The following is a 16,222-nucleotide window of genomic DNA, read 5'->3' on the forward strand; positions in this document are numbered from 1 at the left end:
GAGAAGCAGGATCTCAAAGGTATTAATCTTGGGATTACTGCTCTAGAAATCGTGGACACATTGGTAATCATTTTCCAATGTTCTATAGATTCAGGAACAGTTCCTGCTGATTGGAGGGTGGCTAATGTTATCCCACTTTTCAAGAAAGGAGGGAGAGAGAAAACAGGGAATTATAGACCGGTTAGCCTGATGTAAGTGGTGGGAAAGGTGCTGGAGTCAATTATAAAAGAGGAAATTATGACACATTTGGATAGCAGTAGAAGGATCAGTCCGAGTCAGCATGGATTTATGAAGGGAAAATCATGCTTGACTAATCTTCTGGAGTTTTTTGAGGATGTAACTATGAAAATGGACAAGGGAGAGCCAGTGGATGTAGTGTACCTGGACTTCCAGAAAACTTTTGATAAAGTCCCACATAGGAGATTAATGGGCAAAATTAGGGCACATGGTATTGGGGGCAGAGTACTGACATGGATTGAAAATGGCTGGCTGACAGGAAACAAAGAGTAGCGATTAACGGGTCCCTTTCGGAATGGCAGGCTGTGACCAGTGGGGTACTGCAAGGTTCGGTACTGGGACCGCAGCTATTTACAATATACATTAATGATTTAGATGAAGGGATTAAAAGTAACATTAGCAAATTTGCCGATGACACAAAGCTGGGTGGCAGTGTGAAATGTCAGGAGGATGTTATGAGAATGCAGGGTGACTTGGACAGGTTGGGTGAGTGGGCAAATGTATGGCAGATGCAGTTTAATGTGGATAAATGTGAGGTTATCCACTTTGATGGCAAGAACAGGAAGGCAGATTACTATCTAAATGGAGTCAAGTTAGGAAAAGGGGAAGTACAATGAGATCTAGGTGTTCTTGTACATCAGTCAATGAAAGCAAGCATGCAGGTACAGCAGACAGTGAAGAAAGCTAATGGCATGCTGGCTTTTATAACAAGAGGAATTGAGTATAGGAGTAAAGAGGTCCTTCTGCAGCTGTACAGGGCCCTGGTGAGACCCCACCTGGAGTATTGTGTGCAGTTTTGGTCTCCAGATTTGAGGAAGGACATTCTTGCTATTGAGGGAGTGCAGCGTAGGTTCACAAGGTTAATTCCCGGAATGACGGAACTGTCATATGTTGAAAGATTGGAGCGACTGGGCTTGTATACACTGGAATTTAGAAGGATGAGAGGGGATCTGGTTGAAACACATAAGATTATTAAGGGATTGGACACGCTGGAGGCAGGAAGCATGTTCCCGCTGATGGGTGAGTCCAGAACTAGAGGCCACAGTTTAAGAATAAGGGGTGGCCATTTAGAACAGAGATGCGGAAAAACTTTTTCACCCAGAGAGTGGTGGATATGTGGAATGCTCAGCCTCAGAAGGCAGTGGAGGCCAAATCTCTGGATGCATTCAAGAGAGAGTTAGATAGAGCTCTTATAGATAGCGGGGTCAAGGGATATAGGGAGAGGGCAGGAACGGGGTACTGATTGTTTATGATCAGCCATGATCACAGTGAATAGCGGTGCTGGCTAGAAGGGCCGAATGGCCTACTCCTGCACCTACTGTCTATTGTCTACGTGTACCTGTGCCATGTGACACTGAGTATATGAATAGAATGAAGTAGAGGATAAATGCGTGGCTGAGGGATTGGAGCGGGGGCAGGGATTCAGATTTCTGGATCATTGGGACCTCTTTTGGGGCAGGTGTGACCTGTACAAAAAGGATAGGTTGCACTTGAATCCCAGGGGGACCAATATCCTGGTGGGGAGATTTGCTAAGGCTATTGCAGAGAGTTTAAACTAAAATTACTGGGGGATGGGAACTGAACTGATGTGACGGAGAAAAGGGAGGTTGTCTCACAAACAGAGAAAGCTTGGAGACAGTGCGAAAGGGAGGATAGGGAGGTGATAGAGAAGGGACGCACTCAGACCAATGGTTTGAAATGTGTCTATTTTAATGCGAGGAGTATTATGAACAAAGTGGATAAGCTTAGAGTGTAGCTCAGCACTTGGAGCTATGATATTGTGACCATTACAGAAACTTAGATGGTGCAGAGGCGGGAATGGCTACTGCAAGTGCCAGGCTTTAAATGTTTCAGAAAGGACAGGGAGGGAGGCAAAAGAGGTGGGGGCATGGCACTGTTAATCAGGGATACTGTCATGGATACAGAAAAGAGGGAAGTCATGGTGGGGTTGTCTACAGAGTCTCTATGGGTGGAAGTTAGGAATAGGAAGGGGTCAATAACTCTACTGGGTGTTTTTTATGCACCACCCATTAGTAACAGGGACATCGAGGAGCAGATAGAGAGACGATTTCTGGAAAGGTGTAATAATACCAGAGTTGTTGTGGTGGGAGATTGTAATTTCCTAAATATTGATTGGCATCTTCCTAGAGTGAGGGGTTTAGGTGGGATGCAGATTGTTAGGTGTGTCAGGAAGTTACCTTGACACAATATATAGATAAGCCTACAAGGGGAGAGGCTGTAATTGATCTGGTATTGGGAAATGAACCTGGTCAGGTGTCAAGTCTCTCAGTGGGAGAGCATTTTGGAGATAGTGATCACAGTTCTATCTCGTTTACCATAGCATTGGAGAGGGATAGGAACAGACAAATTAGGGAAACGTTTAATTGGAGTAAGGGGAAATATGAGACTGTCAGGCAAGAACTTGGAAGCATAAATTGGAAACAGATGTTCTCAGGGAATTGTACAGAAGAAATGTGGCAAATGTTCAGGGGATATTTACATGGAGATCTGCATAGGTAGTTTCCTAATCATATTGTGCCTCTCCAAATATTGATAAATCCTGCCTCTCAGGATCTTCTCCATCAACTTACCAGCTACTGAAGTAAGACTCACTGGCCTATAATTTCCTGGGCTATCTCTGCTCTCTTACTTAAATAAAGGAACAGCATCTCCAACCCTCCAATCCTCTGGAGCCTTTCCCGTCCTCATTGATGATGCAAAGATCATTACCAGAGGGTCAGCAATCTCCTCCCTCACTTCCTACAGTAGCCTGGGGTACATCTTGTCTGGTCCCAGTGACTTATTCAACTTGATGCTTTCCAAAAGCTCCAGCACACCCTCTTTCTTAATGTCTATATGCTCAAAGCTTTTCAGCCCACTCTAAGTCATCCCTACAATCAGCAAGATCCTCTTCCATAGTGAATACTAAAAGGGAAGAATTCATTAAGTACCTCCGCTACCTGCTCTGGTTCCATACACAGTTTTCCACTGTCACACTTGATTGGTCCTATTCTCTCATGTCTTATCCTCTTGCTCTTCACATACTTGTAGAATGCCTTGCGGTTTTCCTTAATCCTTCTCACCAAAGCCTTCTCGAGGCCCCTTCTGGCTGTCATAACTTCATTCTTAAGCTCCTTCCTGCTAGCCTTATGTAATCTAATAACTCTCTATCATTGTATTTTTTTTGATCCTTTTGTAAACTTTTCTTCTTTACTAGATTTTCAACTGCCTTTATATACCACGGTTCCTGTACCCTACCATCCTCTCCCTGTTTCATTGGAACATACCTATGCAGAATACTATGCAAATATTCCCTGAGTATTTGCCACATTTCTTCCATACATTTCCCTGAGAGCTTCTGTTTACAATTTTGCTTCCAGGTTCCTGTCTGATAGCTTCATAATTCCCCTTACTCCAATTAAATGCTTTCCTAACTTGTCCGTTCCTATCCCTCTCCATTGCTATGGTAAAGGAGATAGAATTGTGATCACTATCTGCAAAATGCTCTCCCACTGAGAGACCTGACACCTGACCAGGTTCATTTCCCAATATCAGATCAAGTATGGTCTCTCCTCTTGTAGGCTTATCTACATATTTTGTCAGAAAACCTTCCTGAACACATCTAACAAGCTCCACCCTATCTAAAGCCCTCGCCCGAGGAAGATTAAGATCCCCCATCATGATAACCCAGTTATTACTGCACTGTTCCAGAATCAGTCTCCCTATCTTCTCCTCAATGTCCCTGTTACTATTGGGTGGTTTATAAAAATACACCCAGTCGAGTTATTGACCCCTTCCTGTTTCTAACTTCCACCACAGAGACTCAGAAGTCAATCCCTCCATGACTTCCTCCTTTTCTGTAGCTGTGACACTATCTCTGATCAGCAGTGCTACACCCCACCATTCCTACCCCTGAGCCATCCAAGTCTCTGTAATGGCACAGGCATCATAGCTCCAAGAACTGATCCATGTTCTAAGATCATCCAGTTTGTTCATGATACATTTCTGACATGTCTTTTCTATTTTCTGCTGTAATTTGTAATCCATATCCTGCTGATGTTTGGAGGCCTGTATACAACTGCCATTAGGGTCCTTTTACCTTTATCATTTCTTAACTCAACCCATACAGACTCTACACCTTCCAATCCTACGTCATCCCTTTCTAATGATTTAACATTATTTTTTATAGACGGGTCCACACAACCCCCTTTGCCTATTAACCTATCTTTCCGAAACACCATATATCCTTGGACATTTAGTTCCCAATGGCAACCAGGTTTCAGAGAGAGCCACAATGTCATACTTGCCAATCTGTAGCTGAATTTCAAGATTGTCCATTTTATCTTATGCTGTGTGCATTCAAATACTCTATAACACTTTCAGTCCAGTATTTGTCTCTCAGCCACGCATTAATATGCCTGATCATATTATTTTTGCACTCGTTAGCACTTGGCACAGGCAGCAATCCCGAGGATACTACCCTGGTGGTCCTGCTTTTCAGCTTTCTACCCAACTCCCTGGTTAACTTACAGGTTGAGTCAGTGGTGAGAAAAGGCAAATACGATGTTAGCATTAATTTCAGAAAGACTAGAATACAAAATCAAGGATGTAATGCTGTGGTTTTATAAAGCACTTGTGTGGCCCCACTTGGGAGTATTGTGAGCAGTTTTGGACCCTTCATCTGAAAAAGGATGTGCTGACATTGGAGGGAGTTCAAAGGAGTTTCACAAAAATGATTCTGGTATTGAAAGGCTTATCATGAGGAATGGTTAATGGCTCTGGACCTGTATTCACTGGAATTCAGAGAATGAGGGGTAATGTCATTGAAACCTATCAAATGTTGAATGGCCTCAATAGAATGGATGTGGTAAGAATGTTTCCTATGGTGGGGGAGTCTAAGTCCAGAGGACACTGCCTCAGAATAGAGGGACGTCTTTTTAGAATGAAAATGAGGAGGAATTTCTTTAGCCAGAGAGTGGTTAATCTGTGGATTTCGTTGCCACAGGCAGCTGTGGTGGCTAAGTCATTGGGTGTATTTAAGGCAGAGCTTGATAAAAATCTTGATTGCTCAGGGCATAAAGAAATTTGGGGAGAAGGGACAAAATTGGAGCTGAGGGGGAAAATGTACCAGCCATGATGAATTGGCAGAGCAGATGAGCCAAATGGCCAAGTACTGCTACGGTGTCTTGTGGTCTTATGAAATGGGTGAAATGCAGACAAATAGGACTGGCTCAGGAAGACACCATGGTTGGTAAGGAAGATTTGGGTTGAAGGGCCGGTTTACACGCTGTATAATTCTGACACAGAAAACCTACAGCACAATACAGGCCCTTCGGCCCACAAAGCTTAGAAATTACCTAGGGTTACCCATAGCCCTCTATTTTTCTGACCTCCATGTACCTGTCCAGGAGTCTCTTAAAAGACCCTATCGTATCTGCCTCCACCACCGTCACCAGCAGCTTATCCCATGCGCTCACCACTCTCTGCGTAAAAAAACTTACCCCTGACATCTCCTCTGTACCTACTTCCAAGCACCTTAAAACCGTGCCCTCTCATGCTAGCCATTTCAGCTCTGGGAAAAAGCCTCTGACTATCCACATGATCAATGCCTCTCATCATCTTATACACCTCTGTCAGGTCACCTCTCATCCTCCTTTGCTCCAAGGGAAGAAGGCCAAGTTCACTGAACCTATTCTCATAAGGCATGCTCCCCAATCCAGGCAACATCCCTGTATATCTCCTCTGCACCCTTTCTATGGCTTCCACATCCTTCCTGTAGTGAGGCGGCCAGAACTGAGCATAGTACTCCAAGTGGGGTCTGACCAGGGTCCTAAACTCAATCCCACAATTGATGAAGGCCAATGCACCATATGCTTTCTTAACCACACAGTCAACTTGCACAGCAGCTTTGAGTGTCCTATGGACTCGGACCCTAAGATCCCTCTGATCCTCCACACTGCTAAGAGTCTTACCATTAATACTATATTCTGTCATCATATTTGACCTACCAAAATGAATTGCCTCACACTTATCTGGGTTGAACTCCATCTGCCACTTAGCAGCCCAGTTTTGCATCCTATCAATGTCCCGCTGTAACCTCTGACAGCCCTCCACACTATCCACAACACCTCCAAACTTTGAGTCATCAACAAATTTACTAACCCATCCCTCTACTTCCTCATCCAGGTCATTTATAAAAATCATGAAGAGTAGGGGTCCCAAAACCGATCCCTGAGGCACACACCAGTGGTGATCGACCTCCATGCAGAATATGACCTGTCTACAACCACCCTTTGCCTTCTGTGGGCAATCCAGTTCTAGATCCACAAAGCAATGTCCCCTTGGATCCCATGCCTCTTTACTTTCCTCAATAAGCCTTGCATGGGGTACCTTATCAAATGCCTTGCTGAAATCCATATACACCACATCTACTGCTCTTCCTTCATCAATGTATTTAGTCACATCCTCAAAAAATTCAATCAGGCTCATAAGGTATGACCTGCCTTTGACTATTCCTAATCATATTATGCCTATAGGTTAGGTGGTTAGGGAACGTGTAGGCTATTTTTTAAAACAGGGAGCAAATTCATAAATTGTAAGAGCAAAGGGATTTGACAGCCCTCGTGCAGGATTCCCTGAAGGCTAACTTGCAAGTTGAGTTGGTAGTAAGGAAAACAAATGAAATGTCAGCATTCATTTTGGGAGAATTAGTACATAAAAGCAAGGACGTAATGCTGAGGCTTTATAAAGCATTGGTGAGATCACATCTGGAATATTGTGCACAGTTTTGGACCCCTTTTCTAAAGGATGCACTGGCATTTGAGAGGGTCTGCAGGTGATTTTGCAAGAATGAACCTAAGAACAAAATGCTCTGTGCCTGTAATCGCTGGAGTTTAGAAGAATGGTGGGGGGTGGGGGGGAATTTCATCGAACCTATAAAAAGTTGAAAGGCCTAGAAAGAGAGGATGTTGAGAGAATGTTTCCAACTTTGGGAGACTTCAGGACCACAGGGCATAGCCTCAGAATACAAGGATATCCTTTTGGAACAGAGATAAGGAGGAACTTCTTTTGCCAGATTGTGGTGAATTTGTGGAATTCATTGCCAGAACCGTCTGTGGAGACCAAGTCATTAGGTAGATTTAAAGCAAAGGTTTAAGTTCTCAATTAGCAAGCATGTCTAAGCTTACAGGGAGAAGGCAGGAGAATGGGGTTGAGAGTGATAATATATCATCCATGATGGAATGGTAGGACAGACATGATGGACCAAATGGCCTAATTCTGCTCCTACGTCTTAAGGTCTTATGTTGTCTATAGCTGAAGTGAACATTTTGAAGCAGCTGCAGTGGCACTGGCCATGATCTGGCCATGCGCCAGACAAAACAGCCTGAGCAAACAGGAACAAGTAAGCGGAACAAGTGCTACACCTGCCCTTACACTTCCTCCCTCACCACCATTCAGGGCCCCAGACAGTCCTTCCAGGTGAGGCGACACTTCACCCGTGAGTTGGCTGGTGTGGTATACTGCGTCCGGTGCTCCCGGTGTGGCCTTTTATATTATGGTGAGACCTGACACAGACTGGGAGACCATTTTGCTGAACACCTACGCTCGGTCCACCAGAGAAAGCAGGATCTCCCAGTGGCCACACATTTTAATTCCATGTCCCATTCCAATTTTGATATGCCTATCCTCTATTGTCAAAATGAATCCAAACTCAGGTTGGAGGAACAACACCTTATATACCGACTGGGTAGCCTCCAACCTGATGGCATGAACATTGACTTCTCTAATTTCCGTTAATGTCCCTCCTCCCCTTCTTACCCCATCCCTGACATATTTAGTTGTTTGCCTGTTCTCCATCTCCCTCTGGTGTTTCCCCCCACCCCATCCTTTCTTTCTCCCAAGGCCTCCCGTCCCATGATCCTTTCCCTTCTCCAGCTCTGTATCACTTTCGCCAATCACCTTTCCAGCTCTTAGCCTCATCCCACCCCCTCTGGTCTTCTCCTATCATTTTGCATTTCCCCCTCCCCCCACTACTTTCAAATCTCTTACTATCTTTCCTTTCAGTTAGTCCTGACGAAGGGTCTCGGCCCGAAACGTCGACAGTGCTTCTCCCTATAGATGCTGCTTGGCCTGCTGTGTTCCACCAGCATTTTGTGTATGTTGTTTGAATTTCCAGCATCTGCAGATTTCCTCGTGTTAGCCTGAGCAAAATACTGTTTATTTTCTCCCCACCCAATTTACCCATCTCATTTTCCCCAATGTTCCTTATCACCCCCATCCCCACAGATTTCATTCCTCCCTTTTTGTTGTCTGCCTTTATATATTCCACTCAATCTCCCTCTTGTGTGGTCTGAGATGCCTGGAGAATAGTAAACTGTATGGGCAAGGAAAAAATCTGCAGGTACTGGAAATCCAATCAACACACACAAAATACTGGAAGAATTTAGCAGGCCAGGCAGTATCTGTAGAAAAAAGTACAGCTGACATTTCGGGCTGAAACCCTTTGGCAGAGCTTGGGTTTGAATTCTGGTCAACAATCTGGAAATTTAAATTCAAGTAATTATCCTGAAATGAAAGGCTACTACTTATAATAATCATAAAATAAACCTGTAAACCCTTCTGGTTCACTAATCTACAGAAAAGGAATTTTCACTTCCTATTTCTGTGCACATGTGTTTCCAACCATGGTGTTTGACCTTTGTCCTAGATCAAGCCCACCAGTTTATGGACAGTTCAGGAAGAAGATTGCCAGTGATGTCTGCATTCAATCATCAGCTTGTGAACACATCAGCCCTCTTCTAGAATTTGGTTAATTAATTTAAAGAGATTCAGTCCATGAGGTCACAGTTATATTTATTTATTAATCCTGTAACATAGCATTGAAATACAGAAAATACTTAGCAGATAGTAGTAGAATAATTGTTCCAAAGGCAGGTGAAATAATTTCTTGAAACCCAGCAAACAGCCCACTGCACTAATTGATAGTTCTTGATGACCAAGTATTAATCTCTACTGTAGTTCTGTTTGTAAGTCACAGACCTTTATTTGGCAAAGGCTGACTGATGTGTTGAATTCTTTCCATAGATACAGATGTCATTTTAGCATAAGCCTCAACAAATTGTCTTTCGTATTTAAGGCTTGACTGGGTAGCCCTGCCTTCCTTATAAATGTTCATATCTGCCATGTAGTGAATCAGAATTGTCATCTCCTATCTAGTTCACTACAGTTTGCAGTTACCCCTGTCCTTCATTACTTCACGTTGGAACTGATAACTGTAATCAGTTTAAATTTAACTCAAGGTTCCTATCAGAGAGTGAGATGCAGCTGAGTGAAATATGAACAGGCAGAATAGCACTGGATGTAGTGTCGATGAATGATAGAAGTGGGGAGAGTACAAGTTAACAGTTTCACAAGAAGATATTCAGGAGATCATAGAACTGCTATGGACAGAAGGAGATCAAACAGCTCAGCTGCTCCACATTGGCTGGAGTGCATTTTTGTAAAATTCTTTCAATTGTAATTTCTAATGTTCATTTGTTGAGAAAAGAATACTTCTTAAAGCAATATAATTAGACTGCTCTATGTTTCTCTTGTGATCAACTCCTCAAAAGCTGCTTGTGTAAACTGGAGAGTATAGTATTTGAACCAGTGATTTAGTTAAAAGTGAAAAAAATGGATATCACACTTCAGTCAGAAGAGTTGAGCCAACTCAACTTGAACAGCACCTCCTCAAGGTGTAATTTATGATATACAAGATGTCCCTTTTTAATTTGACTAAACTTGTTCTCTGCCCATCTGGCTTCCCTAATTCTTTTGATACCTGTGGGCATATTCTTCAGCACTTGAAATTCTTTAGAAATTGCCTACCAGGCTTTAGATGTTTCAGAAAGGACAGGGAAGGAGGGAAAAGAGGTGGGGGCGTGACACTGTTGATCAGAGATAGTGTCGTGGCCGTAGAAAAGGAGGAAGTCATGGAGGGATTGTCTGTGGAGTCACTGTGGGTGGAAGTTAGGAACAGGAAGCGGTCAAAAACTCTACTGAGTGCTTTTTTTTTAATATAGACCTCCCAATAGTAACAGGGACATTGAGGAGCATGATAGGGAGACAGATTCTGGAAAGATGTAATAATAACAGGGTTGTCGTGGTTGGAGATTTTAATTTCCCATATATCGATTGGCATGTCCCTAGAGTGAGGGGTTTAGATGGGAGGTTTCTTGACACAACATGTAGATATGCTTACAAGAGGAGAGGCTGTACTTGATCTGGTATTGGGAAATGAACCTGGTCAGGTGTCAGATCTCTCAGTGGGAGAGCATTTTGGAGATAGTGATCACAACTGTATCTCCTTTACCATAGCATTGGAGAGGGATAGGAACAGACAAGTTAGGAAAGCGTTTAATTGGAGCAAGGGGTAATATGAGGCTATCAGACAGGAACTTGGAAGCATGAATTGGAAACAGATGTTCTCAGGGAAATGTACGGAAGAAATGTGGCAAGTGTTCAGGGGATATTTGCGTGGAGGTTCCAATGAGACGGGAAAGGATGGTAGGGTACAGGAACTGTGGTGTACAAAGGATGTTATAAATCTAATCAGGAAGAAAAGAAAAGAAAAGGATCAAAAAGCTAGGTAATGATAAGAGACTTAGAAGATTATAAGGCTAGCAGAAAGGAGCTCAAGAAAGAAATTAGGAGAGCCAGAAGGAGCCATGAGAAGGCCTTGGTGGACAGGATTAAGGAAAACCCCAAGGCATTCTACAAGTATGTGAAGAGCAGGAGGATAAGACATGAGAGAATAGGACCAATCAAGTGTAACAGTGGAAAAGTGTGTATGGAACTGGAGGAGATAGCAGAGGTACTTCAGTATTCACTACGGATAAAGTAGGGATTACTTACAGCAGACTGAAAAGCCTGAGCATGTAGATATTAAGAAAGAGGATATGCTGGAGCTTTTGGAAAGCATCAAATTGGATAAGTCACTGACACCGGAGGAGATGAACCCCAGGCTGCTCTGGGAGGTGAGGGAGGAGATTGCTGAGCCTCTGGCGATGATCTTTGCATCATGAATGGGGACGGGAGAGGTTCCTGAGGATTGGAGGGTTGCGGATCTTGTTCCATTATTCAAGAAAGGGAATAGACATAGCCCAGGAAATTATAGACCAGTGAGTCTTACTTCAGTGGTTAGTAAGTTGATGGAGAAGATCCTGAGAGGCAGGATTTATGAACATTTGGAGAGGCATAATATGATTAGGAACAGGCAGCATGGCTTTGTCAAAGACAGGTCATACCTTACGAGTCTGATTGATGTGTTTGAGGATGTGACTGAACACATTGATGATGGTAGAGCAGCAGGTGTAGTGTATAGGGTTTTCATCAAGGCATTTGACAAGGTACCCCATGTAAGGCATATTGGGAAAGTAAGAAGGCATGGGATCCAAGGGGAAATTGCTTTGTGGATCCAAAACAGGCTTGCCCATGGAAGGCAAAGAGTGGTTGTATATGAGTCATATTCTGCATGGAGGTTGGTCACCAGTGGTGTGCCTCAGGGATTTGTTTAGGGACCCCCTACTCTTGGCAGTGTGGAGTATCAGAGGGATCTTAGGGTCCGAGTCCATAGGACACTGAAGGCTGCTGCACAGGTTGACTCTGTGGTTAAGAAATCCCTTCATCAATCATGGGATTGAGGTTAGGAGCCGAGAGGTAATGTTGCAGCTATATAGGACCCTAGTCAGACCCCACTTGGAGTACTGTGCTCAGTCCTGGTTGCCTCACTAAAAGAAGGATGTGGAAGCCATAGAAAGGGTGCAGAGGAGATTTACAGGGATGTTGCCTGACTTGGGGAGCATGCCTAATGAGAATAAGTTGAGTGAACTTGGCCTTTTCTCCTTGGAGCGACAGAGGATGACAGGTGACTTGATAAAGGTGTATAAAATGATGAGAGGCACTGATTGTGTGGATAGTTAGAGGCTTTTTCCCAGGGCTGAAATGGTTAGCATGAGAGGGCACAGTTTTAAGGTGCTTGGAAGTAGGTACAGAGGAGATATCAGGGGTAAGTTTTTTTACACAGAGAGTTGTGAGTGCGTGGAATGGGCTGCCGGCAATGGTGGTGGAGGCGGATCTGATTAGGTCTTTTAAGGGACTCCCGGACAGGTACATGGAGCTCAAAAAATAGAGGGCTATCGGTAACCCTGGGTAATTTCTCACGTGGAAGGGCCTGTATTGTGCTATAGGTTTTCTATGTTTCTTATTCTTTGGACAACATATCAATCAAGCAATCAGTCCTTATTGGATTGATTCCAACCACCACCCACCACTCCACTGCCAGTTATCTCAATTTGAATAACCCGCCACTTGAAAAATCAAGAAAACAAGTGTAACACCCCGGTTAAGATTTTTACTACTAAGCTGTAGGTATTTCATTTTAGCAGTTCTGTAAGAGCAGTCTGTACTGCTCTCAGCTTGTTTGGATTTGAGCTGAGATGAGAAGCTTTGTTATTCAATTTAGGAATGTGTTGTCAGCCAATCAGGATGGTAGATTTGAGAGGAGGTTCTAGAGGACGGGGCGGAGAGGTCTCTGTTGGTGGGAGCTGGAAGATGGCAGGGGGAAAAGATGGCTGTGGATGCTGTCCCTGTTGAACAAGGTGCTCTGTGCAGATGAATGGCTTCAAGGAGCATGCACTAATACTCCCGTGGGAGATCCATTTGTTCAAGAGGAACTTCAAGCGACAGTTGGAAGGTGGTGTGTGCTTTCATGCAGACCGAGTGTCCAGCGCGTGATTGACAGACAAGTTCAAGATGACCTCCAAATTAAGTACACACTTGAGAGTAATAGGCCTTTTTGGGTTTTTTTCTTACTTTCATTTGATAACTTTGCTTAAACTAACATTCTTAAATATACTTTTTTATAATTGTATGCAGTATAAAAAGTTATTTCTTGCCAGGGGGCCAGTAAATCACATGGGCAAGACATCCCTACCTCATGGATTTGGTGGGACCAAATTTGTATACATCCTTGGCATACGAAGCTGGATAAAGGTGGGTTTAGCGCAATGGAATCCAGTGGTTGTTAGCGAGGGGTAACAAGCCAGTTTTCCAGAGACGCCAGTTAAAGGGGGTTTCACAAGGATACATGGGAATGAAAATGCAGAAGCAGCATTACTGAGATACAGAGTTAAAGAAGAAATGGAAATTGGACCTGAGGATGAATTTCCATCACAGATAATGAAAATAAATATGTAATGGAGGATTGAAATTATTGAGATTAAGGAGATATTCACCTCAATGACACCCTCAGACTTCAGCTGAGACTTCCAGAATTGGCAAAAAGATTGACTTTATTTAGATGCTGCAGGAAGGAACAGAAGCAGTGATAGTGATGGGGAAGAGGACAATGAAGCTGCTGGTGAAATAAGCAGAAACTGGTACTGTACTGCAAAAGAAGAAACCATCATGGCCATTCAGTTAATTTAAATCAAATTGGCAGCAACAAAAGAAGCAATTTATCTGAAACTGTACAGATTAAAACACTAATATATAATCATAACATCACAAGATGTCAGGCCTCATTCATATATTTGGTCAGAGAGAGGAAAAGGCTTCAGGCACATTGTTTTCCTTGTACTGCAGTGACTTTGACAGGAGCTTCTTTCAATAGATTTCCAGCTCCCATATGCAGCAGATGATCTGGGCACCTGGAAACATGCAGCATTCTCTGGGACATACTGGCCAATGGCATTGTCCGCCAGGTAGCGTGAGCAGGCAGAGTTACAGAACAAAGCAATTGGAAATGATAGTTCCAATCCAACTCCTCACAACAAAAGTAGGAGTTCAAAACACTTCACACCTCTAACCTCTGTCCAGAATCAGCAAATGTCTGTGACATTAACAAGACCTTTAGTAAATGAGTCACATTCTGCTACAGCACGATTTTCCACACCAGTAACAAAACTTAGTCCAGTACAGACCCCGCCTTTGTCTCATGCTGAGGACTTTCTAATACAGGGTCAAAGTTTTGCATTTGGCCAGAACTTTCAGATTTGGTGTCATCACAACGATTTTCCATGGTTCCATAAGTCTGATGTGCAGGAGATGCAACAGGTGTGAGACCCAATTCGGGATCCTGGAGAACAGCCGCAACAAATACCTGGAAGTATCAGCAAGTGGTCACGACAGGAGTCAGAGACTAACAGCACAGGAACAGGCTCTTTGGCCCATCTGATCCATGCAGACCAAGTTCCCATCTAAGCTAGTCTTATTTCCCCCTCTTTGCCCCATATCCCTCCAAATCCTTCTTATCCGTGTACCTATCCCAAATACCTTTTAAATGTTTTTAATGTGCCTGCTTCTGGTAGACCATGTCTACCACCTGCCCTCATTAACCTTGGTTACTTCTTCAAAATCTTTAGTCAAATTCATTAGACATGATCTCTCACAAACAAAGCTGTGCTTAGGGTTGATCCCTAATCAACCCATCTTTCCTAATGCATGCATATCATGGCCCTCAAAATTCCGAGACAGAATATGAGCCACCCTCCAATCTTCTGGCACTTCACCCAACTGAATCCAAATCAAATTTTGTATCACTGACATATGTTGTGCAATTTGTGGCTTTATAGCCATAGTATATTGCAATACATAATAAAATAACTATTACTTACAATCAGTATATATTAAAAAAAATAAATAAGTAGGGCAAAAAGATAGGAACAAAAATAATCTCCTCGGTAGAGATCGTTAAGAGCACCAAATTTCTTGGTGTTCACCTGGCGGAGAATCTCACCTGGTCCCTCAACACCAGCTCCATAGCAAAGAAAGCCCAGCAGCATCTCTACTTTCTGCAAAGGCTGAGGAAAGTCTATCTCCCACCCCCCATCCTCATCACATCCTACAAGGGTTGTATTGAGAGCATCCTGAGCAGCTGCACCACTGCCTGGTTCGGAAATTGCGCCATCTCAGATTGCAAGACCCTGCAGCGGATAATGAGGTCAGCTGAAAAGATCATCGAGGTCTCTCTTCCCACCATTACGGACATTTACACTACACGCTGCATCTGCAAGGCAAACAGCATTATGAAGGACCCCACACACCCCTCATACAAACTCTTCTCCCTCCTGCCATCTGGGAAAAGGCAGTAGAGCATTCAGGCTCTCACGACCAGACTATGTAACAGTTTCTTCCCCCAAGCTATCAGACTTCTCAATACCCAGAACCTGGACCGACACCAACTTACTGCCCTCTGCTGTGCCTATTGTCTTGTTTATTATTTATTATAATACCTGCACTGTTTTGTGCACTTTATGCAGTCCAGGGTAGGTCTGTAGTCTAGTGTGGTTTTCTTTCTGTGTTGTTTTCACATAGTTCAGTATAGTTTTTGTACTTTCATGTAGCACCAGGTTCTGAAAAAACATCATCTCGTTTTTACTGTGTACTGTACTAGCAGTTATGGTCGAAATGACAATAAAAATTGACTTGAGGTAAGATATTGTTCATGGATTCAGTGTCCACTCAAAGATTTGATAGCAGAGGGGAACAAGCTGTTCCTGAAACACTGAGTGTGTTTTTCAGGCTCCTGTACCACTTCCTTGTGGAGAGCCTGTGAGAAGGCAGCTCCTGTATACTGATTGTGGTGACAGGCAAATTGCAGTGAGTCTAAATGCTTATTTAGGTAGTTGACTCTAGCTACGACCAACCAACCTTTCAAAGCACTTCATGACAGCAGATGTGAGTGCCGCTGGGTGATAGTGTTGAGACAGCTCACCCTCTTCTTCTTGGGTACTGGTAAGATTGTCACCCTTTTGATGCAGCTGGGAATCTCTGACTGCAGCAGTGAGAGATTGAAGATGCCCTTGGACACTCCTACCAGTTGCTTGACATAGGTTTTCAGAGCCCTACCAGGTTACACCATCAGGGCCTGAGAGATAAAGTGCGAGAGGGAAAAGAAAATGGGGAATAGGGAAGGCTTCTCTCACCTTACCTCCTTGCTTGCTCA

At 43.5% G+C, this 16,222-nt stretch overlaps 1 protein-coding gene across 9 annotated transcripts in view; it reads right to left on the reverse strand.

Annotated features, from left to right (window-relative positions):
* The window catches only part of tmem63c (transmembrane protein 63C), a 616,893-nt gene that overhangs the window by 184,552 nt on the left and 416,119 nt on the right, over positions 1 to 16,222 (reverse strand). For 7 of the 9 annotated variants that reach the window (XM_073039118.1, XM_073039115.1, XM_073039112.1 and 4 more), the window contains one exon: positions 9,074 to 14,377. The exons of the other annotated variants lie outside the window; for them this stretch is intronic. In XM_073039118.1, coding sequence (XP_072895219.1) covers positions 14,280 to 14,377 — 98 coding nt within the window. In that variant the 3' untranslated portion in view covers positions 9,074 to 14,279. Of the gene's footprint in view, positions 1 to 9,073; positions 14,378 to 16,222 lie in introns of those variants that run through there. 9 annotated transcript variants of the gene reach the window in all.

The sequence above is a fragment of the Hemitrygon akajei genome, chromosome 3, assembly GCF_048418815.1.
Source record: "Hemitrygon akajei chromosome 3, sHemAka1.3, whole genome shotgun sequence".
NCBI classification, from domain to species: domain Eukaryota; kingdom Metazoa; phylum Chordata; class Chondrichthyes; order Myliobatiformes; family Dasyatidae; genus Hemitrygon; species Hemitrygon akajei.